The 23,951-nt window shown below is 45.1% G+C and overlaps 1 protein-coding gene across 5 annotated transcripts in view; it reads left to right on the plus strand.

Annotated features, from left to right (window-relative positions):
* The window catches only part of PLS3 (plastin 3), a 52,338-nt gene extending 28,985 nt beyond the window's left edge, over nt 1-23,353 (plus strand). For 3 of the 5 annotated variants that reach the window (XM_055727452.1, XM_014277431.3, XM_055727453.1), the window contains exons 2-16: nt 984-1,070; nt 8,725-8,888; nt 11,145-11,274; nt 11,741-11,873; nt 13,149-13,230; nt 13,943-14,108; nt 15,271-15,413; nt 16,887-16,982; nt 17,469-17,664; nt 18,307-18,385; nt 19,059-19,173; nt 19,293-19,426; nt 20,296-20,419; nt 21,027-21,151; nt 21,993-23,353. In XM_055727452.1, coding sequence (XP_055583427.1) covers nt 1,004-1,070; nt 8,725-8,888; nt 11,145-11,274; nt 11,741-11,873; nt 13,149-13,230; nt 13,943-14,108; nt 15,271-15,413; nt 16,887-16,982; nt 17,469-17,664; nt 18,307-18,385; nt 19,059-19,173; nt 19,293-19,426; nt 20,296-20,419; nt 21,027-21,151; nt 21,993-22,125 — 1,887 coding nt within the window. In that variant the 5' untranslated portion in view covers nt 984-1,003 and the 3' untranslated portion in view covers nt 22,126-23,353. Of the gene's footprint in view, nt 1-983; nt 1,071-4,112; nt 4,136-8,724; nt 8,889-11,144; nt 11,275-11,740; nt 11,874-13,148; nt 13,231-13,942; nt 14,109-15,270; nt 15,414-16,886; nt 16,983-17,468; nt 17,665-18,306; nt 18,386-19,058; nt 19,174-19,292; nt 19,427-20,295; nt 20,420-21,026; nt 21,152-21,992 lie in introns of those variants that run through there. The other 2 variants (XM_055727454.1, XM_055727455.1) reach the window with 2 other exon arrangements.
* The last annotated feature ends 598 nt before the right edge of the window (nt 23,354-23,951 follow it).

A 23,951-nucleotide genomic window follows, 5' to 3' on the forward strand; every position in this document is an offset into this window, starting at 1 on the left:
GGGATCGCCCTGTTAGCATTGTTCCATCAGTCGTTGATCTCTTTTGATCGTGTTAGCCAAAGAGCCAACAGGGCATCTGATGCTGCTGTCACGCATGTCGTGGGAAGGGGACGTAGGCAGGTCACTAGTCTTTTCCCATCCTTACGGTGATACCTCCTGTCCAGCCCGGCCGGGTGGCACTTAATCAGTGCTTGGAAAGGAGGATGGTAGCAGATGGGTGTAGGAACTGTATGCTTCATCCTCTCTGTTTCTTAAACACCAAGCAGATCTGATCAAAGCAGAGATTCTGTGTGCTCTGGGGTTGAGTGTGGCTGATGCCTGCTGTTCCGCGCTTGCTTGTGGTGTTCCTGCCATGCCGTGCTCGGGAGGGTGGCGGGGGTCAGCGGCAGAGCAAACAGCCTGTTGCTTACATAGTTTGAGAGACTGACTCTGGGGAAGTAGGCAGGTGTTTATTCAAACCACTTTCTTGTAGTAAAGCAGACTATTTCCTTTTAGCAAACAATATCAGGCACACTACTTTGTGCAAAGAGACCTTTTTCAGGTACTGTTTAGAATCTATTATTTGGGTTCGGTAGCTGTGTGCTCTTGTGGAACAGGCAGGCAGAACCTTCAGTATCTCTTGCATGAATATTTTAACTCTGGATTCTGATTTTGTTCAAAGTTATGGAAAATACCTGGAGAACGTGAGCTTTTCTGACCTACAGAACGTACTGGCAGCAGGTATCTTAATGTGTGCAGAACAACATAGCCCGTAAAATAGATACACAGAGTTAAATAATAACAAAGCTAATGGGATTTTTTGACTTGTTAAGGAGTGCATTTCCCATCATCTGAGTTTCACATGTCTTTTTTTCTTAGTGGAAAGATAAATGTGGCTTGAAGAACTGTGGTGACCTTGGTACTGATTGTTGCTATACTACTGTTCAAAATGGCATGGGTTTGAATGCAGCCTGGTTTCACACAGTATCTTTTTCTCTCTTCAGGTACTCCCTAAATTCATGAGATGGCCAACACTATGCAAATCTCCAAAGATGAGCTGGAGGAACTCAAGGAGGCCTTTGCCAAAGTTGGTAAGTCACAGTGGGGAGACCTTGCTCCTGTCTGCTGTACGTTTGTTATGGCTTTATCCCACCTCTGCCAGCAGTGGTGCCAGCAGGGTGTGGGCAGTCTGGTGCTTTTGTGATCCTCTCTCCATGCCGAGGGGTCCCTTGGCAGCCTTGTTGCTTCTGGCTTGTCATTTCCAGCCAGGGAGCACGAAGGGAGGGACGTGGGCAGTCTGGCTGTCAGTGAGCACTGGCAGGAAGGGAGGGACGTGGGCAGTCTGGCTGTCAGTGAGCACTGGCAGATAGCCTTGCCCTGTTGCTCCAGGGTGGGCTTTGCCTGGTTCTTCATGGCAGAAGAAATATCCAAAGCAGTATTGCATTACTTTGGCCCAGGCAGCACCTCAAGGCTTGCACAGTGCTTGGGTCTGGTCACGTTGGGTTTTGGCAGACTGGCTGAGCCATGCAGATGGCAAACGTAGGTGCTACATTTTTGGTTTGTGCAGGCACATTTGAAGCACTGCGTTTGGTGATCTTGTAGGCAAAAACTAGGTGGTGTCTGTTTACTGGGCCATTATGGAGCAACTTGTGGTGATAATAAAATGCGGGTTCAGTGTATGTGTATGTTCTTCTCTGGTTCTCATCTCCCTAACAGCCTGTGATGCTCGAGGAGTTGCACAGCCCAAGCTACTCCGCCTGCCTTCCAGCTTTCCCCCTGCCCTGGCATTGCAGAAGCCTCTGGCAGGCTGCTTCGGGCAGCTGAAATGGGCAGAAAACTGACATCATGGAGGAAATTGTTTTCTGCTGATATAGTTTCCTGATATGGTTTACTGAAGGATCAGAGAATCGTCGGGGAGGGGCGGGATGGGAGCTGGACCGCAGCAGTGTGGACTGAGGTCAGCGTATGCAGCTGGGGAACCACACCCGGGACTGGCACTGACTGGGAATGAGTTGCACAAGTGATCAGAGCCAGTGTTTCGTTTTCCTAACTGGGTATTGGCATCGCCTGAGCACTGGTTATAAGGACAAATTGGTAGCTGCCTCACCTGTGTCAGGTAAATTGCCCTCTAGAGCAGGGTGGCTCTTAAAACTCCCACTTCCTCTGAATTTGCAATCCGCGGTGAGAAATACTGATTTCAAAGACAACTGATTCTCACGGAGCAGTATTCCCTGTTAGGACTTGAAGCGAGTTACATTTTAGGTTCCCTCTCCTGTCTTACTCTTCCCAAGACTTTTCCCAGCAGGTGGAAATGAGTTGCTGCAGAGGGAGATGAGTGACTATTGTGCTTCTTGCTGCCTATGTGCCTCTGAGTGCGAACCTTAATAAAGCTGGGATGCAGGCAGTCCATTCTGTTCTTGGATAAACTTATTAACCTGGCTGGAATGTGGTGGCTTTTTGTCATTAGTGTGGTGGGAAATTATTAAGATTAGGTTGGCTGGCTGCCTTTGCACTGGGCATATGGGGAGAAACCTCAGTCAAATCCTGGTTTGTTTCAGGAAACCAGCTCACCCTGCTCCAGGAGGTGGGTCCCTGTTTGGTTTTAAATTATAAAAGCAGCGTCAAAACTTAGCTATTATTGAGAAATGTGATAATTAGCCAGGACATACCCACAAGTGAGATGGGATCTGCTAGTCCTTTTCAGCTGCTTTCTGTTTTGTGTGCTTTAAGCGTGGTACAGCCCAAAAGCATTGCTGTGGGACGTGCCTGTCAGGAGTGTCTTTAATGTTCTCATTCCTTTTATTCTTGCCTAAAGGAGCCATATTTGCCTTGGGAAATGGAACTGGTCACTAGCTGGCTGAGTGACTTTCACTAGAGATGACATTACAAGTTCTCAGTGAATGTGAAGAAAAGTTGGATGAAGGCTGCTATTTCAAATGAAGCCTTTCTTTCGTTTCCCAGCTATCTGAAGACTTGGAACACAGCTGAGAAGTATGGTTATAGCAAAGCTCAGCTGGCTGGCTTCTAGAATGTCATAAAGGAGGTGTGGAGAACAGGAACCATCTCACAGGGTGGTTTCTGCTCACCAAGATGTGCCTTGCTCCAATGCAAAAATGGGCTTCCTGGACACCCGCTTCAACTCTAGCGTAGGGCACGTTGCTGTTCTGGGTGTGTGGGTTGATGGGACTTTAACGATGTGTGTTTGACCAGCTTTTCTGTGTGCAGCTGGACCAGGTCAAGACATCTGGTGATGCTGGAAGGCAGTGAGGCATGTTACTACGTACTTCGTCACTGTTTGCCTTCCATGTCACTTGAAGGTATCTCCGCCCTCCTGGGAAGCTGGTGTGCTGTTCTCTGATAGCCATCCAAAGGGAAGAGTCCCATAAACTACCTACTGCTTACTAGAAGCAGTCCATGGGTGAGAAACCATGGCTTAAGGTTAGCACTGAAGTCAGCTACAGCTCAGACAAGCAGCTCCCAGCCTCCTGCAATCAGGTATTTGTATTGGAAGTGATCCAAGTGGTAAACAGCAGTGGGGAGAAAAAAGCATTTTACCATCTTAAAAAAACACACCAACTAAGTAGGCCGTAAGACCTGTCTAGGCTTTGAACAACCTGCAGGTTAGGGGGAGAAGAGCAGGTTGCTCCACATCTTGGCTGATCCCTGAATTTGTTCTGTAGAACAGGCGTGTGTATGTACGTACTTGGCCAAATGGTGGCACTTCTTAGGGAGGCATGGCAGAACAAAATCTACAGACTTGCTCTGTTTATTTGTCTTCCTTCTCCCGGCTTCTAATAGCAAAGATAAGCATCTTTTCTGGAAACGCAAAGTACTTAAAAATCCTAACCCAGCTGAACACTTTGTACGCTGCTGGAAGGTGGTAAAACAATGCTCTGAAATGTTAGCTTAAGGCAAATAGGGATCTGTGATCCTGCTTCAGTATGTCCTGCTGAGCATATATCCTTAAAAGGAAACGTGTGGGTTACTTTCCCCTCTTGCATCCTGTTATTTAAGCTATTTTAAGTACTTGTTGGGAGGAAGCTGAGCCAGAGCTTGAAGCAGCTTTTGGGTCTCGATTATTGCGGCTTTGCTGCGCCACCTGCGTACGGGCAGAAGATAGTGCCGCGCGTCGCTGCGGTGACCTTTCCCAGGTTTGGTACGCTGGCGTGCATGCATCTTTCAGTAGAAATAGGAAACTTCAGATGTGCTGTAGTTTCCTTTCCATCGGGCAGACTATAATGAATCCAGGCTGTAGCTTGTCTGTTAAAACAATTTTGCTTTCTTCCATTAGTAATTCTGGGCCGTACGCCGAAGGATTTCATTTGGGATAGCTTCTATTTAGACAGCCTCTTCAGCTGTTGAATACCACTTCAGATTTTGTTAGAGAGGAATTTTAGACTACCTTCCTGAAGTCTGGCCCTGTTGCAGGACATCCAGCAAGGCACCATATGGTGGGCCTGCAGTAATGCTAGAAATAATTACGGAACTTGCTGGTGATGCAAAGGTGACTAGTGGTTTTTTTGTTTAATGTACTTTGTACATTTGACTGTGATGTCAGAGGGGGGAGCAGAGGCAGTGGGGAGGGAAGCAGCTGCCCTGTGGGATAGGGATCTCAGGCCTATTGGTCAGGTTTGCAGGGCTGAAGGCTTTTTGATATGTTAAGAGGAGAATGGGTCCGTATTCTACCACATAGTCAATTGCTAATTCAGGTTACTTGACTCTGCGACCAAGCCAAACCCACAGGCTAGCACATCCACCAGGTTTGAACACTTGCCTCTGCCCTTCTGTGGCCAAGAAGCTAAAGCTTGAAATGAGAGCATCTTTACTGCAAAACTGTGACTTGGTGTGGGGTCTTGCAGCTGAACTATCTGCAAGTTGGTTCTGTCTTGCTTGTAAATCCCACTCCCAAAGCCCCTTTAATCTATGAAATCAGTGAATTTTTTTTTTTTCCCCTCAGGATACTATGGAAGAGTAACTCTTACAGGTGGTTGTTTGGGATGTCGTTAAGAGTTGGAAGAACTCAAGTCCTGAGACCCCAGGGTTTTGAGTGAGTTAAGGTGCATTTACTCAACAGTGTGTCTGTTACCTTCACACTTGCTTGTGTGCTGGCTGTCTGAGCCCAGTGCAGGTGCTGAGAGCCACTGGTGTGCAGCTCCTCCTGATGGGCAGCATCTTTCCTGGTGCCGTGCTCCTGAATCACATGTGAGTGTGTGTTGCAGATGGCTCTTTGTTTTTTAACTTTTTTTTTTTCAGTGGCCAGAGGTAAATCTTTGAAATAGGAGCACCCAGAGGACTGGGAAGATGCTGCTTTGCAGGGGTGAACAAAACCCTCAAAATGGGCAGATGTTGACCCAGACTGCAGTAAATTCCTGATATCTGCCCTGCAGCCACATTTGATGCTTTCAGGCTGAGACTGAGGTCTGCCGAGCAAGTGTGAATGGACCAGACAATGGCCTTGGCCAACTCCTCAGCTGCATTTCAGTCACTGTTTTTAAATTGCAGGTTTTGTTCTGCAAGTAAACCAATATAAATGAAAGGCTAGGGATTAATTCCTTGAACTAGATTGTACCCTTAAAAGACATGCAGGGGCTTATATGTAGAACTGAGCTCTAAACAAGTTTAAGCACCCTTTTACCCATGCATTCTTCTGGTGTATTACAGGTGGGGACTTTGGAGCTCTGTTCCCTGCTGTCTAACCCAACAGGCTTCTGCCTCATAAATACCATATATTGTGTATAATATGTATAAATATATGTATATGTACCATATATAAATACCATATATCTTTCACTTCTGAATAGGCTTAGACATGGCACATGCAAGCCTGGTTCAGAAACACTTCTGAATGCTTAAGCTAGACAAGTCAAGGGAAAAACCTTTTCCAAATGAAAATCACACCTGTGATTCTATCAAGGATAGAATATGTATTTTTAAGTCTTATTTTTCTCTGTCCTTTGCCCACTAACATTTGGGTAGATGTAAAAGTTAATTTTTTAGGTGGCGGATTGATTGGAAGAAGTGATGAACAGGTGTTTCTGGATTTACCTGCTTAATTTGGCAGCACGGCAAAGGATTGTGGTCGGTTCAGTCAGGCACAGGCTGAAGCAATGGGAGTTGGCTGTAGGTGCACTGAGGGTGAAAGCAAAGTTTTGTTTCAGGTCCACAGGCCCCGGAGATTAGCAAATCCCTTCTTGTCTGATTGTCTTCACTGGCTGTGAGGCAGGGGAAAGATGCATATTATAGACTTAGATTTAGTAATAAAACTGTAACAGAAGAAGCTGTGATTTATTTAGAGGGGAAATAGTTTGCTGATGACATCTCAGGCTGGACCGTTTAATAAAGCTTGCCTTTGTAAGCTTATATTTTTTTGGAATAAAATTCTGAAATTGAAGGCCAGACAACAGCCTGTTGCTATCATTAATCATTGGCTCAAGCCACATTATTTCATCAGCATTATTGTAAACACTGACATTTCATAAAATAGTTTAATGTTTTTATTAATCCACTGGAATTGATGCTTTCTCGTAGTCTGAGACCTAGGGGCTGCAGTGTAGGAGGGAGTACAGGTTTGCTTTGCGTTACTTTGGATGTTGGCCACTAAGCATCTGAATTTCACTTTCTTGCTAACTTATAAAAATAATTTTAAAATCCCATATGGATCTGGAAAATGAGGAAAGCTGGAGTGGTGGTACAGGCATGCTGATTATTGAAACGTTGCTGTGAAATAAAACCATAAGAACCAAAGAACCACCAATGACACCTCCTTAAAAGTAAATTGACTTTCAGAATCTGCTAAACAAAACAAACAAACAAACCCAACACTTCAGAGCTATCCTGATTGTTGTTTGTGGTGGTTTTTTGTTTGTTTGTTTTTTTTTCTTGACAGTTTCTCCCTTTAAGCATAAATACTGGCCCCAGTGGCTGTGGTATGGGATTCCCTCTTGGACAAAACCAAATACTGGGGCTGGCACAGGTCTGGGGAGCGAGCAGCTGCCTGCAGTCTGTGAGGGTGTTTGGGCAGCAGAAGCTGTTGCTTGAGTAGAATTTAACTCTATGGCCTTAGGGAGAAGCTGCTGCTTTATAAATAGCAGAAAAATCCCCCCGTGTGGGATGTGAGCAGAATGTGGCTGTGCAGAGCCGAGCGGGGCCAGGTGCCTCGCAGCATGGTGGGGTTTTGGCAGCTGGTGGTGGCGAGCTGCACTCGGCAGGGCACCATCACGGCACCATGACGCTTTGGAGGTTGGGGGGAAGGAGACAGAGCTGCTTGCATGCAGACACTGCTCTCGTTTAGCCTTAAAGGGCTCAGCTGATGCCTTCAGCACAGGCACTGTGTCAACTTTGCAGAGCCTGTGGTTGGGCGACAATTGCAGGAGACTGCCACATCTCCAGCTCCTCAGCCCACCCAGGTATTCCCCACCAGCAGCAGCAATCCAGGGCTGGCGCATCCCCACAGCACCAACCCTGGGGAGGAGATGGCAGCTGAAGGCACTGAATTAACTTCCCTGGGCTGTCTGTGTGACTTGCCTGCAGCAAAAGGATTTTAACATCGCCGCTGAGCCGGTAATAGCCCAACATGTCCTGAAATCCCTGTCTCCAAACGTGCTGGAGGTTCATGCTTACGTCTTGGGATGTGAATCTGGGCCGTCTCACTGCTTCATATTCTCTGGCTGCTTGTGGACCCGGCTCTGCTGAAGCCTGGGTACCTGCTGTGCTGTGAAGGACAGCACCTGCTCGTCCTGGTTAGCCCGAGGGAAGGGGCATCTGACCCAGGACTGTCCGTGGTGGCAGCAAAACCTCGCTTGCCTGAAGAAAACCTGGGGCTGCTGGATTAGCCCTGTGCAGTCAATAATGTGATGACGTCCCCAAAGGGTTTGCGATCTGTTGATGCGAAAAGGTCCAGATTCACACTAGATTCTTGTTTTCTCTCTTCCCAAATCTAGTAGGTGACAACATCTCACAAAGCATGCGGTGCTGTTGCAGCGTGAAGGTTGACTGTCAAAGCAAGTGTCTTTGCAGAGCATACTCGGGCAGCATGAAAACATCTGGCTGCAGTCTTCTGTCAGCAATAAAGGGATGAAACCATTATCAGCATGATAGAAAAATATAAATGCAGAGCTAGCTTAGTGTTTTCAGTTCAGAAAGTAGGAAGTGCTGTGTTTCATTACTGTCTATTTTTAACATGCAAAGCCAGCTGCAGTTAGATGTAAAAAGAAATGCTGCAGAGATCTTTTATGAAAATGCATATGCTCTGTTGTGAAACTTTTACACCAGCCTTGGTGATGCGTGCCAAGAGCCCCCCTGGTCAGCTCTGCTTCGAAGCTGCTCTTGCCCAAAGCCATAGAGATCTGGTGGCTTGTGCTGGGTCCCTCTCTGAGGATGTACCATGTGTAGTTACCACGTGCCTTTGATTTTGCTGTATTCTTGGTAGTGTCCGTTGAACAGGGCACAGCTTGGGCTCGGTATTCTTTGGTGTGGGCATCCTGCTGTGTGGCCGTGTCCTGCACAGATCTTGCTTTCAGCAAAGACGAATGCTCTGCACAAGGTGGTTCCAAAAGTGCTGTGCAGCGATGGGCCACCCTAAGAGAATCCTCTTTACCTCCGTGTGTTGCAGATGGCCCCAGGGTGCAGGCTGCTTTCTCTAAAGCACTTTTGAGCATGGGGCTGTGTTTCTGCCCTGCTGCCTGGGGCTGCTCCTGCCAGGGTCCTAACACATTTCTAAAACCTTCTGCCCTTTCTTTTTTTCAGACCTCAACAGCAATGGGTTCATCTGTGACTACGAGTTGCACGAGCTCTTCAAGGAAGCCAACTTGCCTCTGCCTGGGTACAAAGTGAGAGAGATCATCCAGAAACTCATGATTGACAGTGACAAGAATAAAGATGGGAAGATTAGTTTTGAAGAGTTTGTCTATGTAAGTGGTATTTCTGTATTTCCAGTGGCCTGGGGGAGCTGTTTTGCACAATATTAAGGAAGGGGGGTAGAAGAGGTTGAACCTGGCTTCTCTGCTGCTTACCCTTCCTAGGGTTCTTTCTACTCAAACTGATCAGTTTGAGAACTTACCATGTAAAAATCAGTTCTTTGTACAGATCTCTGCATATGATGAGCCTTTTGTGCTGTCACTGCCAGCCTTTAGATTTGGACAGAGGAAACATATGTTGGTTTTTAAACAAAACCCAAACAGAATCCACATGCTTTTCCTATATGAAAACTTTTGTTGAAGGCTGAAAGACCGTTTCCACACAAGGAAAAAAGACTTCCAGTTCTCCGTGCTTACGGTATTGACTGGAAGCTACTCAGTTTTTCCAGGCGCATAGGTGAATGCTTGTTTCCCCAGCAAAGCAGTATAATTTCCTTTCTGTTTTTTCCAGTCTAATGGGCCTACAAGTATTTGCTAAAGACCTGAGAGGGCATTTCAAGACACAATTGGATTTTAGTCCTAGATGCTGATCTAGGAAAATTCAGATACATTTGTTGCCTTAAAAGGGAAGAACAGGAATAAGGAGACAAGAGAATCTGGAAGATGGGTCTAACCTTCAGCTTTTTTCTGTGGAAATAGGTCAGAAGTTTTAATTTTTTATCTATTTTTACAAAAGCACAATGCTTCTGGGATATTGGTTAAATATCTATCCCTTCATCCTTTTTATACTCGGATGGCTGAATGCTGAAAGAGTAATACAAGTATGTGCAGCACATTGAGGGAGCTGTTTTCATGTCAACTATTTTTCTTGATATTTCTTAATTTATCTTCTCCTTCTGTTCCTTAATTGTTTTCAGACCCTCTGAACTTTTGTGTTCGGAGTCAACTAGTAAGTCGGAGTTTGTTTGCAGTTTGTGAACACTTGCATGCTGGGTGCATGTTTCAGCTGTTGGTTTGAGCTGGTCCATAACTCTAACTTTGCACTAGGAAGGAAGAAATAAATCTCTTCTGTTCACGTTTGGATGGTACCAATGAGCTAGCAAACATGAAATGTCTTAGAGGCATATAAGCTATACAGTAGAAGCAATGGTTCGTTGTAGGACTTTTACAAACAGAACTGTTGCTGTTCTCTAACTCAGCAAACTGAAAAATAAACAAACCTGTATTAAAATCCTTGTTTTAAAACTAACTGACTAGAAAACCCAAAACTTTTGGGCCCTTGAGTCTTTACTCGGCTCTACCCCATCACTGGGGTCATCAAAACCTCTGCGTGCCATCAGGGGATGATTTAACTGCACAGCATCATCATCTTGACTTGCCCCCTTCCCTGTGGTTAAGGGATGGGCTGGCCCTGCAGTGACACCTCTGCAGCCAGGTAGGCAAGTCCCCTCCTCCTTTTAACAGAAGCACTTTGTTCTGCTTTACAGTGCTGTTTCGTTTGCCACCTTCTGGGTAGTGTTGAGAGAACCTGCGTATGCTTAATTTGTGTTTTCAGTGTGACTGAAACTAAGTTGGTTGAGTTTTGAGGGAGTTACAGTAGGTTGTCAAACCGTTGGATGTATTATTTCCTAATAGTTGCTCAGTTCTGTAGGACCTCAGGGCTTCTGATTGTAACATACAACCCGTGCAAGTTGCACATACAATCTTTCTGTGCCAAAGCAACTCTTCTGCCCTCAAGTGTGAGGGTATTTTGCCAGTTAGGCCAAGTCTGCTGTTGGGGCAGGGGCATCCTTGCCTGGAGCGCTTGTGGTCACACGTTATTGCAGATTTGACTGTTACGCACTGAAAGAGAATTGTTTCTTGGGTTGTGGACAAGGTCTTTTGTGCGAACTAAAGTCGTGGTTACACGAGCATCTGGCTTACACAGAAAGGTTAAAATTGCACAACAGCTTTCTCAGTTTTGATCCTGCGGAAACTGCTGCATGTGTACCTGCTCTTAGACTGCCAAGATTTCACGGTTTTTCTCATGGTCTTTTGAAATCTACTTGAAAAGGTAAATGGATGCGAGGTACTTAATGCCTAATGCTTCTGTTTCAATAGGCACTTGCAATATGTGTTTCAGAGAGCGGGACGACTCTCTGCCCGCTATCCATATTAAATTGAATACCACTACACCCTTGCTGGGCACTTCACATTTGCTGATTTTACTACAAAGTTTGCTTTAAAGCCAAGAGGAAATAGCCGCTTCTGCGGTCCTTTCAGCTTACGAAGACAAGTTTTGCTTGTCTAACAGAGCGCTTTAAATTGTAGATTTTCCAAGAAGTGAAAAGCAGCGATATCGCTAAAACGTTCAGAAAAGCAATTAACAGGAAGGAAGGCATCTGCGCGATCGGGGGCACCTCGGAGCTCTCCAGCGAGGGGACGCAGCACTCCTATTCAGGTAGCGCTTTGCCTTTCAGCTCCTCTTGGGTGAGTGGGGGCTGTGCGCCACAAACTGCATTTCTGCTGCCCTGCCATGTGCTGTGCTTTCGTGCTCCGATAGCTGAATGATCTCGTGTCAAGGTGAGAGCAGAGCGGAATCAGGGGGTAAATACAAGCTGAGGAACGTGTTGCTTATTGGTTTTGTTAACTGTGCTTGCTGGTGAAGCGCTTGTGTCATGCTTGAACGTAGTGAAGTTGTTGAGGAAAGAGTAAGTAACAGGAATATTCAGGTAATTGGAAGTGAAAGGTCTATTTCTTTGAGCTTTGTGTGACTAATACAATAGCGTGGTAATGATAGCGGCTTTTTTTCCTTGAGTTATTGTACACTGATTCTTTTGGGAAAATCTTTGCTATGTTATGAAAAATTATTATATTTTTTTAATAAAATTCGTAAATTGTATTAAATTTACAATTGTCATCTTTAGAGGAGGAAAAGTATGCCTTTGTAAACTGGATAAACAAAGCCCTGGAAAATGATCCCGACTGTAGGCACGTTATTCCAATGAATCCAAATACAGATGACCTGTTCAAAGCTGTGGGAGATGGGATTGTGCTATGGTAAGTCATGATGGTTCCTGAATTTTAAAAAATCAACAAAATAACTTTCTGAAAAATGTAGTTAGGGGAATTTTCATCCTATTTTAGGCTGGGTTTTGTGACTAGTGTGTGTGCATAATGTTTTGCACACATAAAAAGTGGCTCAGTCACTCAGGCTTTCATTGACATTGCATGATGCTTCAGCTTTGATACCAGCTTCACAACCTGGTATTTTTGTCTCATGTTTTTGTTTGGGCTTGACCCTGAGTTTACTGAAGGGGACAAAGGTGCCTTGCAGGAGCAGAAGTGGTCCTGGTGCAAACTTAACCTGATGCTAGGTAGCTTGTGGGAGGGCAGATGAGTTAAACAGCCCATTTTCTTGGATATTAGACAGACAGTAACCTCTGTGGGAATGTTAATGACCTTATGAATTAACCCAAAAATGGATTTTCTGGGAATCTTCTTATTGCTTTTGGTAATAGCTGCACTAAGTCAGTAAAGCAACTTTTTTTGCTGCATGCTGAAAACAGAAGGCATCCAGGACTGCTAAACATCAGTCGCCTTCTGTGTATGGGGTTTCTTGTGTTTTGGTTTGTTTTTTAAATGTAAGCGAATTAATATAGTGAGAAGCAAAGTGGATCAGCCTGGAATTTCAGTTACTCTGTATCAATACGCAAAAGATGTTTAGTGGGCTGCCCGTTGCCTTTCATTTATTTTTAGTTTGTGATATTATATTTTGTTTCCCCAGTTTCAAGTAATTCATGTGTTCAAGTGAAGACTGAAGTGTGTAGGAAGTAGTTCATAATATAAAGTAAAAACTTGCCATGTTTTCTGTTGACTAAGAATTCATTGTGCTTTTGTGGCCCCCCCTGAGCTCTCAAAGAGTTTTTTGGGGCAGTTTTTTCTTGCCAGCGGTAGTACACCTTTACAAGAGAAGGAAGCACATTGTCCTACTAGAATCTGCAGTGGATGTCAGCAGAGCAATAAGTCTTCACTAGTTCAGTGACTGCGCTGTGAATAATTCATGTGCTCTTTTTGCTCCAGAAGCTGAGATCAGTAGTGGCCAGTAACATGTTTAAGGTTTCAGGCTTAGCTATTAGTTACAAATACAGTCTTGATAACGTAAATATTAACTTCTGATTTACACTTATGCAACGTTGATTTTTTTAGAAAAATAAATACGCAAAACCAAACGGGCGAAAGGAAATGTACTGTGGTGAGTGTTGTCATGCTGCATTGAGTTATGCTGAGACTACATACTAAATGTTGTTGAAATATTGGTTTTCCTCCCACCAGCAAAATGATCAATCTTTCTGTTCCGGACACGATTGATGAAAGAGCAATTAACAAGAAGAAACTCACCCCATTCATAATTCAGGTATGCTACTGTGTCTACTGTATCTAGTACTGTATGTACTTCAGCTATATTACTGTATCTTTTTTTGAAACTCCTATTCAGATAACATGAATGAAACCAGCATGGGGGCTCGAGGCACTATTTTAGAACTCTGGAAAGGAGCGAGTTTTATAACTTGCATTTAATTATTAAAGGCAATTTTGTGCTGTGCATAATTGACAGCGCTGCGGGTACAGTTCAAAAGAGAGAAATGCTAATTTAATGACAGAATGGGTAAAATGGCTGAAATGCTGTCTTCACCTGATACTGCTGCGTTGATTACACACAGCGCTGTCTTTTTACAACAATACGGTTATTGGCACTGGCTATCTATGAATCATTCCATAGTACGATGGGTCGTTTTTGAGAGGATGCCTGTGCGTGCGTGCGCTTATAATTTAACGCTTCTCAAGCCTTATTCTTGTTGATGCCACTAGATGCGTCTAACTCAGAGGCTGAAACTAAATACCAGAGGCTGAAATTAAACCCTGGTGCCTAGTTCAGATCTTGCTGATTCAGCCTGCTGCCACCACAGCTCTGTTAAAACTTCAGCTGCAGAGTGGCCGGGAGCATTTCCTCCGAGCTGCTGCTTTCGGAGCAAGGACGAGGGGGAGATCTCCGCTCCGCTGGTGCTGGATGAACGGCAAAGCAGCATCTCCCCTGGCTGTGTCTCACTTGGCTGTGCTGTTCACAGGAGAACCTGAACCTGGCGTTGAATTCTGCATCTGCCATCGGGTGTCATGTTGTCAATATTGGCGCAGAGGACTTGAGGGAAGGGAAACCCCACCTGGTCCTTGGACTTCTCTGGCAGATCATTAAGATTGGCTTGTTCGCCGACATCGAGCTCAGCAGAAATGAAGGTAAATGAAAGTATAAGTTATTCCTTCTAAAGTATGAACACCACATTGCTTGCACAGTCATCTCCAGCCCCATCGCTGCCTCTTCCCTCCCCTTCTCTCTGCTGAAAGAGGGGGTATTCACCTTCGAGTTCACCGGGGCGCGTAGCGAGCAGAGTGCTGTCCAGCCTGTTTATGGCTGCGAAGCAGGTTCGGGCGGGTGGGTTGTGCCACCCTGGTAACGTGTGTCAGCCTTGGAGAGCCGGCTGAACACTGCTCTGCGAGTCAGGATGCATCTTGGCACAAGCCTTACCGTGCAAATGAGCCCGTTGCTTTGTGCTGCCGGGGGCCAGGCCAGCTCTCCCGGTGTGCTTCGGCCAGAGGCACCTGACACTGTTGGGAGGTGGCAAAAGCTGCTTCCATCCTTTTGGGATTATAGACAACTGCACGTCTTCCTCGGGACGGGGGGAAGTGGAGGGCTTTTGGCTTTTGGGGAATGTGTTTGCAATGACTTGATTGTCCTAAAATCCTCCTTGCTGCCATCTGTGGTGCAGCTGAGCTCTCACCTCACCCTTGGCGGCGGGAAAGTGGTGCTGCAGCTCTCCCCCTGTGCTCAGCTGCTCCTGCACAACAGCCTAAAAAATTCAAAATTATTCAAATCCAAGATCTCTGTTATTGCTGCTTGGGCTATCGGAGCACCCAGGTGGATGGAGGGACATCACTGTCTTTTATTTAAACTTTCCCAGTCGTGAAACGGTAACATTGTTTGGCGTAGATTGAAAATTCATGGCAAGGGAAGGACTGGCCAGCTGAAGGGGTGCTTATCTTCGATTCTCTGGCCTTTTTTTAACAGTGTGTATGAAATCGCTTAGCAGCGCTTTTCCATCGAGCTAGAAGTAATTTACATTTAGCTTACTGTCATCAGCTTAAAAGACTGCATGTACAATCCAGAAAATTTTTTTATACAAGAAAATACTTTTTATGCACAGTTTTCTAGGTCATTCATACTCTTCTTTGTGTAACAACCAACTTGGAAAACTCTATTAATACCCAGATTATTTTGACTTAATGAGTAGTTGGTATTGTCCCCTGTCTCATCCTGAAATGTTGCTGCAGGTCTAGTTCTGGCTTGCAGGTTTGCCTCTTGAAAACTCCTTTTTTCCCCTCACAAGCATTTTTCTTCTAGCACTGGCTGCCTTACTTCGTGATGGTGAAACTCTGGAGGACCTTATGAAACTATCCCCAGAAGAACTGCTCCTAAGATGGGCCAACTTCCACTTGGAAAACGCAGGCTGGCACAAAATCAATAACTTCAGCTCAGATATCAAGGTACCGAGAGCTCTCCTGACCCGCGTGTGCCTGGGGAGATGCTGCCAGCCTGCCCGAGCTGTGTTTGCATGTGTAAATGAGGCCCTTCTGCAGATGGGACCTTTCTTAACCTTAACACAGAGTGGGCTTAACGGGGGTTTTATGGATTATATTTTTATTTAAGGTTAAGTTGCATTTAAGGTACCGCAGTGCTGTTCTCTTTTGCCATGAGGTGGAGCCAGTGTTAAACTGTCGAAGCATTTTACGTGTTTTGATCGAGTGTGCTATTACTCATGGATTTTCGAATGTTTCTAGTCCATCTTTTTTGATGGAAACAATTTTTCAAGGCCATTCAGCCTGCAGGGTGAAACGCTTTAACTGCATCCCTGGAGAGCGTGACTTCCCCACAGTCTCGGCGGGTGATGGCATTTCACCCAAAATGTCATGGGCTGAGGAGAGGAAGGGAAACAAGACCCTTTATCCTCTACACTGGGCTGAGTAGAAATGGGGGTGAGGAGTCTTACAGCTATTTTTGAGATGTGAGGGGGTGGCTCCCTTCTCTCGGCACTGGTGAGAAAGGGATGGCAGTGACTCCTGGTCAGCGTGGGGTTTTTGGACACTGCTCTCAGCAGGTTTCTGCAGCTTATTCACATGGGCAGCAGTTTTGAGGAGGAGAAAGAGGACTGAAATAGATTCCAGGTTAAAGGGCTATTAGAGGTAGAAAAAGACATTTGATAACGGAGGTGCATGGGGAGCTCAGAGCTCCCCTGTGTGTGTGCGTGCCTGTGCACACTCACGTGGTCACTCTTATTTCCAACTTCAAAATTGCTTACAGCTTTGCTGATAGCTGTTGGATTCTCTGGTGCCACCCATAGGCTGCCAGGATATGCTGAGGTCCTTCTTAGCGCTGAGGTCTGAAAGGACTTGTAGTTGGTGAATGATTTCTGCAGCTGTTTTCTGCTCCTAGTTCATGACCATCCCTGGCCTCTCTCCTTTAAGCTGTTCTAGCTAGCAGGCAGGCACAGGAGAAAACATTCAGGCTTCTTATAATCAGCTTTTTGCCTGGACTTTGTCTTTGCTGAGCCCTTGCCGTTGTTGCTGTAGCAGTAGAAATGGCTACTTGTTGAGGGATTTGGGCTGCCTTGGGGCACCTGGCCGTGGGGGCCATGAGAGCGAGCAGCATGCGGCCATTGCCGCCTCCAGCATTGGAGAGGAGGCTGTGGCACCAGAGCTTGCAGCAAAGGCAGCATTCAAACAGTTAAAGCCCAGAATTTTCCTCTTAAATATTTCTAACCTTTTCCCTTTCTGTTTTCTTTTCTGCTGCCTGGATTTCTGCCATTACGTTCTCTTTTAAGCTTACGGATTTTGGTAATTCAGTAAAGGTACATAAGCCAGTTATGCACAGTGACTTGTTAAAGATGAGCATGAAACGAATTGTTATGGTGTATTCACCGCTGTGTGGGAGACCTGAGTTTTATTTGTCATCCATTTTAGGATTCCAGAGCTTATTTCCACCTCCTCAACCAAATTGCACCTAAAGGGCAGAAAGAAGGAGAGCCTCAGATTGATATTAACATGTCAGGTTTCAATGTAAGTATTCGGGCTGTCATGTCCTTGTGCTACAATTGTGAACTAGCTGTACCCTATAATTGCCTGATGACGTCTACGTAACCTGGTATCTTAATTCCTAGAGCGTGTAAAGTGTCAGTGGGCATGTGCACACCTCAGGTGTGTGCTAAATGAGCGGTGGTTGCAGGCCTGATCGTTACCGGCCAAATCATTTTTGCGTTCGCTCCGTTCAGGACCATGCTGACTTTGGCTTCTGAACCACCAAGTTCAAAAAGCGTAAAGCATCTAAACTTGGAAAACACCATGCTAGGAAAAAATAGCAAGACAAACTGCGACGGTTACATCCACAGCAGCAGGAATGAGCGTGCATGCTTCATCCCTTTGTGACTGATGCCTAAGGAAGGGGGTTAGAGTTGTGACACCGCCCCAGGTAGCAGTCAGCAGCTTCCCACCTGTTTTGTAGCCTGATCTCTTCCATGACAGCCGTTGTCCGTTGCATCCCGGCAGGAAAAGGATGACTTGCGGAGAGCAGAGTACATGCTTCAGCAGGCAGATCGGCTTGGCTGCCGGCAGTTCGTCACACCAGCTGATGTGGTCAGTGGCAATCCCAAACTGAACCTGGCTTTCGTTGCCAACCTGTTCAACAAGTACCCAGCACTTACCAAGCCTGAAAACCAGGACATCGACTGGACCCTACTGGAAGGTGATGGCCTTATCAGTCACAAAATTAGCAGGAGAGAAATACCTAAAATAAATTCTTGTGTCACGACGCTGTGCCCAGCAGAGCTCTATCTGTTGAAGTAACACCTATAATTTGAGGCTTCGGTGCTGCAGTGGTGGTTTACTCATTTGGGGCGGATGAGAAGGGTACTTGACAGCCTGTTCAGTTGCTCTGAACCTGCAGGAGCGCTGCCAGCAGCCTGTCAGGCCCCTTGCCAGGGCTGGGAAGTTGGGTTTGCTATTTCCTGCGGTGGGCAGGAGCACCTCAGTAATGCAGCGAGACATTCGTGGGAGCACTGATTGTTGGCAGAACTGCGATTAGGGCTTTGGCTGCCTGCCCCCCACATAGCAGTTAGCGAACACCTGTGTGATAAAGCTTCCTGCTACTTTTTCTTGCAAAAAATGAGGCACACCCTTCTGAAGCATGGAGGAATCAAATTGATACCCAAAACTCTAGTTATCAGGACAACTCTCTTCTATCGAAAAAATTATAATAGAAAAAATACTCTCTTTTTTTTTTTCTACTCAAACCTAGTTGATGAGCTATGCTGCTCAAAGCTCCCCGCATTGCAAGATGGAACTTTAAGCTTGCAGAGATTTCATGAACCTGTTTTCTCTCATCTAGGAGAGACACGTGAGGAACGGACCTTCCGCAACTGGATGAACTCCCTTGGTGTGAACCCACATGTAAATCACCTCTACGGGTAAGTGTTAGGCTCTTGGGAGAGACCCACCTCCCAAGATCAGGCTAGAGATGTGCCTCCACCAGTGTCCTGTCGCCCACAGTGCTGAGCAAAGAGCTTGAGGAAGGACGATGGTAGGGAGTGGGAGATGCTCACCATAGCCTCCCTGCAGTCCCTAGCTTAGGGGTTTCTGAGCCTGCACTTGGCATGCCAGCAAAAAAGGGCTGAAGACGGTTTATTTTCCCCTACCTTGTGTAAATTGGTACTCTGAGATCCCAATACATTTAGGTTTGCTTGAGCAACTGCATTAGAGAAACTGGAACTAAATTCCCTTTCACCTATTTTTAGGGCTTAACCGAGACATCATAGTTAGGAGGCAAGATACTCTGGGTCCCTGTAGTCAGTGGAGGGAGCTGGCTACCTTTTGGATTTTTTTTTTTTTTTGTAGCACAGTTTTTCTTCTGGATCTGTGCTGATTACCATGCCAAGACCTGCTGCAGCTCAGCAGCTGGCTGATGTTAAGCACAGAGCATTCCTCCTGCCCTGAAAACTGCAACATGTCTTGAATTGTTTTCTTTTTAGGATTGTTGAAATTGCAACAGCCTGTAAAGAGTAGTAATTAGTCAGGATGTGACAAAGTCAGAGTGCATTTAAAGTTTGAAACATTAGGCTTAATCAATGTTTTTCACTTAAGCGATCTCCAAGATGCACTGGTAATACTACAATTATATGAAAAAATCAAAGTTCCTGTTGACTGGAATAAAGTTAACAAGCCTCCGTACCCTAAGCTTGGAGCAAATATGAAAAAGGTAAGCATTTCGAAAAGGCTTTAAGAGAAGCCATGGATGCTAAAATTCTTATTTGAGGCTTCTAGTCAAGAGACTGCATTTGTGAGTGATTTTTCTGTTTAAACTCTTTTCCTGTGTAGCTAGAAAACTGTAACTATGCTGTAGACTTGGGAAAGCATCCAGCTAAATTCTCCCTGGTTGGCATCGGCGGACAGGATCTGAATGACGGAAACCCAACGCTGACACTAGCTTTAGTCTGGCAGTTGATGAGAAGGTAGGACCAGTCTCAAACATGTAAAACTTGTAAGTGGAGTACAGAGTCTGGGAATTTTTTTTGCCACAAGAGCACTACAGCACTGGAACAGGTCGCCCAGAAAGATTGTAAAACCTCTGTCCTTGGGGGATTTCCAAGACACAGCTGGAGAGAACTGTGGCATCGCTGAGCCTGCTGCATGTGAGAGTCTGGAGCAGAAACCTCTGGAGAACCGGCTGGTGGATCTGTGAGCATCCTGCTGACCGGGATCACTGCTCAAGTCTGGTCCATATGCAGAAACCCTAAGGAGCAACATTTGCACAACTCTTATATTCTAACTTTCAATTGGAAATTGATGGAGAAACAATCCAGGGCTACTTAATAATCCCCTTCTGCATTGGCATGGGGGGAAGGAGAAACTTAACAGACAAAGTTGATTGACCTTTTTCTTATCTATTTCTGAAGAATTCTAAGATGATGCAAATATATAATATATAGCTGCGTGGTAACTCCTTATTTGCATTAGAGGTCAGCATGCAAATTCATGGGTTGATCTACACCTTTCAGGTAATGTGTTACCACTATGGAGCAAATGGTCAATGGTGAAACAGTTTTAACAAGCGTCCTGAGCCCAGGCAATTTTGTGAGCTCACATTAAAGGACTTGAAAGGCTAGAACGACTAAATGCTTTAACAGAAATCACACTTCAGATAAGTGATTCTTCCTTTTTGCTAAAGGAGTTGGTTTTTTTAAAAAAAAAAAAAAGTGCAGAGTTTGAGACCGTGAAGACTTTCCAAGCTGCCATGGTCTCTTATTGCATCCTGGCTGCACGCTTATCAGGGCTATGCCGAGGCTCTGTGCCTAACTTTGTTCTCTCTGCTGCTTCTTAGGTACACGCTGAATGTCCTCGAGGACCTGGGTGATGGTCAGAAAGCTAATGATGACATTATAGTCAGCTGGGTAAACCAGACGCTGAAAGAAGCTGGCAAGTCCACCTCCATCCAGAACTTCAAGGTGCAGGTTCCCCTCTTGCATCCAGAAGGAGAGACATGCTCAAAAAGTATTTCTGTGTCTGGAGGAACAGCAGGAACATCTTATAAAGGGGTTCAAACAGGACAGGATTCAGTTTGTGCTGGGAACAAAATGGTCTCGAGCTACCAGAGTGGAGACTTTTTAGGATTGCCCATAATGGGGAATAACAGTGGGGCAAGAAAGCTGGTAAGGTGGCAGCTGAGGGGAGGGTGGCCAGGCTGTGGGGCGGAGGTGAGGGCTGAGATGCTGGCAAGCATAGGGGCTGGAGCTGGTGGGCATTTGCAGTGAGCATTGTCCCTTGGGGTCCGGTGAGTGGGGCAGACCTGCTGCCTGCACATTGGTTGCTGCTTTGTATTTTCAGAGCACTTGCAGTAAATGGGAGTAATGGTCCTGTACTGTTAGCAAAGGAGAAGCAGCACTTTGGTTTTTCCCTGTGGTCCAGCTGGGAATAATCACTAACACTGCTGCTTTGAAATGGGTCGTTTAAAGCTTGTGGTGTTGCACATCGCAGAGCAGGTGAATTTGAGGTGAGAAGTGTGCTTTAAGGATTAGACGTTCATCTTTACTTGTCTGTCCCTACATTTTCTAGGACAAGACCATCAGCACGAGCTTGGCGGTTGTGGATTTAATTGATGCTATACAGCCTGGTTGTATCAACTATGACCTTGTAAAGACTGGTCATCTGTCAGAAGATGACAAACAAAATAATGCTAAGTAAGTTTGCAATCTCAAAAGCTGTTTTGCATCGGAAGAGTTGTGCCTTCTATGTGCTGCCTTCAAGCTGCAAGTGTTTTTACCACTGTTTCTTACTGTGGTTTTCAGTCTCTTTTAACACTGCACCTTTTAGATGGGCAGCACTTCTTGAAATCTAATTGCTGTTCTTGCCCGTAATGCTGGAGGGTCTAGTTGGCTGGACTCTCTTGCTTGTTGAGAGAAATGCAGAACAGCCCATGCAGTTCTTAGCAATGATACTCTGTTTCTCACCTGTTTGTTCAGGCATATGAAGTGCTCAGCTGGTGGCTCAGGGGTTTTGAAATGCAGCCCTTGTGTAGGTCTTGTGTCTCGCTGAATCATAGGTTGTCACGTTTAAAGGATGCCTATTAAAACATGCCTTGAAATGTGTGTTCTGCGACCGTTTTGCAGTGGCTGAATGACAGCAAAATTTCTTGCAGAGAATAGTCTTGCTTGATAATTTTCAAAGAGCAAACAGAAGGGGAAGTGTAAATGTTAGTTGATTAATCCTTGGTTATACATGCTACCTATTAGCCCTAGAAAATATTAATTGCAATTTTTTTAACTGTTGTTAAAGTGGACGTGACATTCAAAGGCCAATTTGTACATTAATGACACTTTTGCTGTATTCCTTTTCCACAGTAAAGATCAAAAAAAAAAAATTCGTAAAACAGACAGATGAGGTGTTGTTGCGTTGTTACACAACTTATACTCTTGATAAAGAGGATAATAGGTGAAACTGAGTTGTACAGGGCAAGAGCTGACTTGTTATTTATTGGTAGCAGTCTCAGTGCTGACCCACTCATCTTTCCACGGTGAATAGGTATGCTGTGTCCATGGCAAGAAGAATTGGTGCCAGAGTTTATGCTCTTCCAGAAGATCTTGTGGAGGTGAAACCGAAGATGGTCATGACCGTGTTTGCCTGCTTGATGGGCAGAGGAATGAAGCGAGTATAAAAAGCTTGATCCACGTAAAGAAAAAAAAACGAAACAAAAAGCAACAAAAACCCAACCTGCCACCTTGGGTGCATGAGTAGCAGATCAGCTGTGACCACGTTGAAATGCTGTTGGCCTAGGAACTGTTGAAGTTCAAAGGACTTTGTTTTGCTTTGCAAGACAAACTCTTATCAAAATTCTCAGGGAGAGGAGTTTTAACCAACAGATGTGCTCTTTTCCCAAAGGAAAGTTTAACTTATCAAGAGCTCACAGAAATGCATTCATAACAGACCTGCATCTTGCAATACTGCTCTGGAGCTGTTTTCATTCCATTATTTCTCAGATACTTGGTGTGTGGTTTGGTTTTTTGTTTGTGGGTTTTTTTGTTGTCTTTTTTTTTTTTTTTTACCCCTGAGGGCTATAAGGTGGTTGGTATGAGTTGTAATGGAAACAAAATCTAATTTCTGTCTGCAATCCAGTTTAATTCCTATCATACGGTCCAAGCATATTCTAGGTTTGACCACTTCCTTAACTTTGCAAATAAAGCTACAGTACAAGTTGGGACCTGCAGGCCAGCTCACAATGCTAAAGGAGAAATGTGTAATTAGGAAGATGGATCTTCCTCTGGTATTCTCTGTACATGGTGCTTTTTTATACATCTAACCATTTTGATTACAGATGAAGCATGGCAGTTTTTTTATCTTGCTGCTAATCAAAAGGGTTTTTTTGGTTATTTTGGTTGGGTTTTTTTTTAAAGTTATGCTATATATGAGAATACCACCATCCTTTGATCTCTTGCAGTAACACGTGATAGCATGTTGCTGATGGCACGGTTACACCTGAGAATGGAAGTGAATGCATTTTTGTATGCATCTTGGTTCAGTTCTGTGCATCTAGAAAATAATTTTTATGAAAATCTGCATGAAAACTATAACTTTTTTATTTAAAATGCTGTTGGATATAAACCCAATATACATTGTGGGGAGGTTTTGTGCAGGGAAGAGGCAAGTGTCATAAACACCAGGGTTCAATCAACTGAACAGCAAATGTGCTGGAACATAAAACTATTTTTACAGATAAAAGGAAGCATTGTCGCCAAAGAAGGAAGATGCTGTATCCATAGGATTTAATATTATCTTGCTTTGGCAAGCTGTTTGCTGTATTTTGAGATCATTTTGCTATTCCAGGCTATTCAAAGTGATGTAATATGGTGGCAAAGCATTAGTTGAAATAAAAACATTTAAATACATGCTTCTCTCCTTATTTATACTGACCTAGCATGGCAGCCTGTACTCAGTTGCTTTTAGCTTTGCTTTGGTTGATCTTTTTGTTTTGTGTCAGGTCCATTGGTCTGTAAGATAACCTAGAATCAGGGTGTGCTTGAGGAGTTCTTGTTTTTTAATGTGGGCACTGGCAGTGCAGTTCCTCAGAACCTGTGTTTTAGCAAGCTTTGCCTTTATGGTAGCTTCTGTAAAACCTTGCTCTTGGAGTCTTGCTGTGCACCCAAAGATGATGTCTGTGGGTGTAGGGGAAGAGCTCCGTTAGGGCAAAACACAGAAGGAGGAAGAAAATTTCCCTGTCAGGGACATGCCATCCAGGCTCGTTTCCAGAAACCACAGGATTGGGGCTGTAGTGGCAGCTGGCACAAGTCTGGCATGATTTGAGTCTCGGGGTGCTGTGGTGGGAGAGGGGATGTCCAGCAGCCACCAGCTATTGTGGGGGGATTTGCCCATTCACTGTGTCCATCAAGGGTGCACAGCCCCACGGGTGCTGGTGGGACGTGGTGATCCCAATCCATCGATTCTTCCACTCGTGCAACCCGTGGGTGAGAGCCTGGGTGTCTGGTG

Source organism: Falco cherrug, chromosome 15 (assembly GCF_023634085.1).
Source record: "Falco cherrug isolate bFalChe1 chromosome 15, bFalChe1.pri, whole genome shotgun sequence".
Taxonomy (NCBI): Eukaryota; Metazoa; Chordata; class Aves; order Falconiformes; family Falconidae; genus Falco; species Falco cherrug.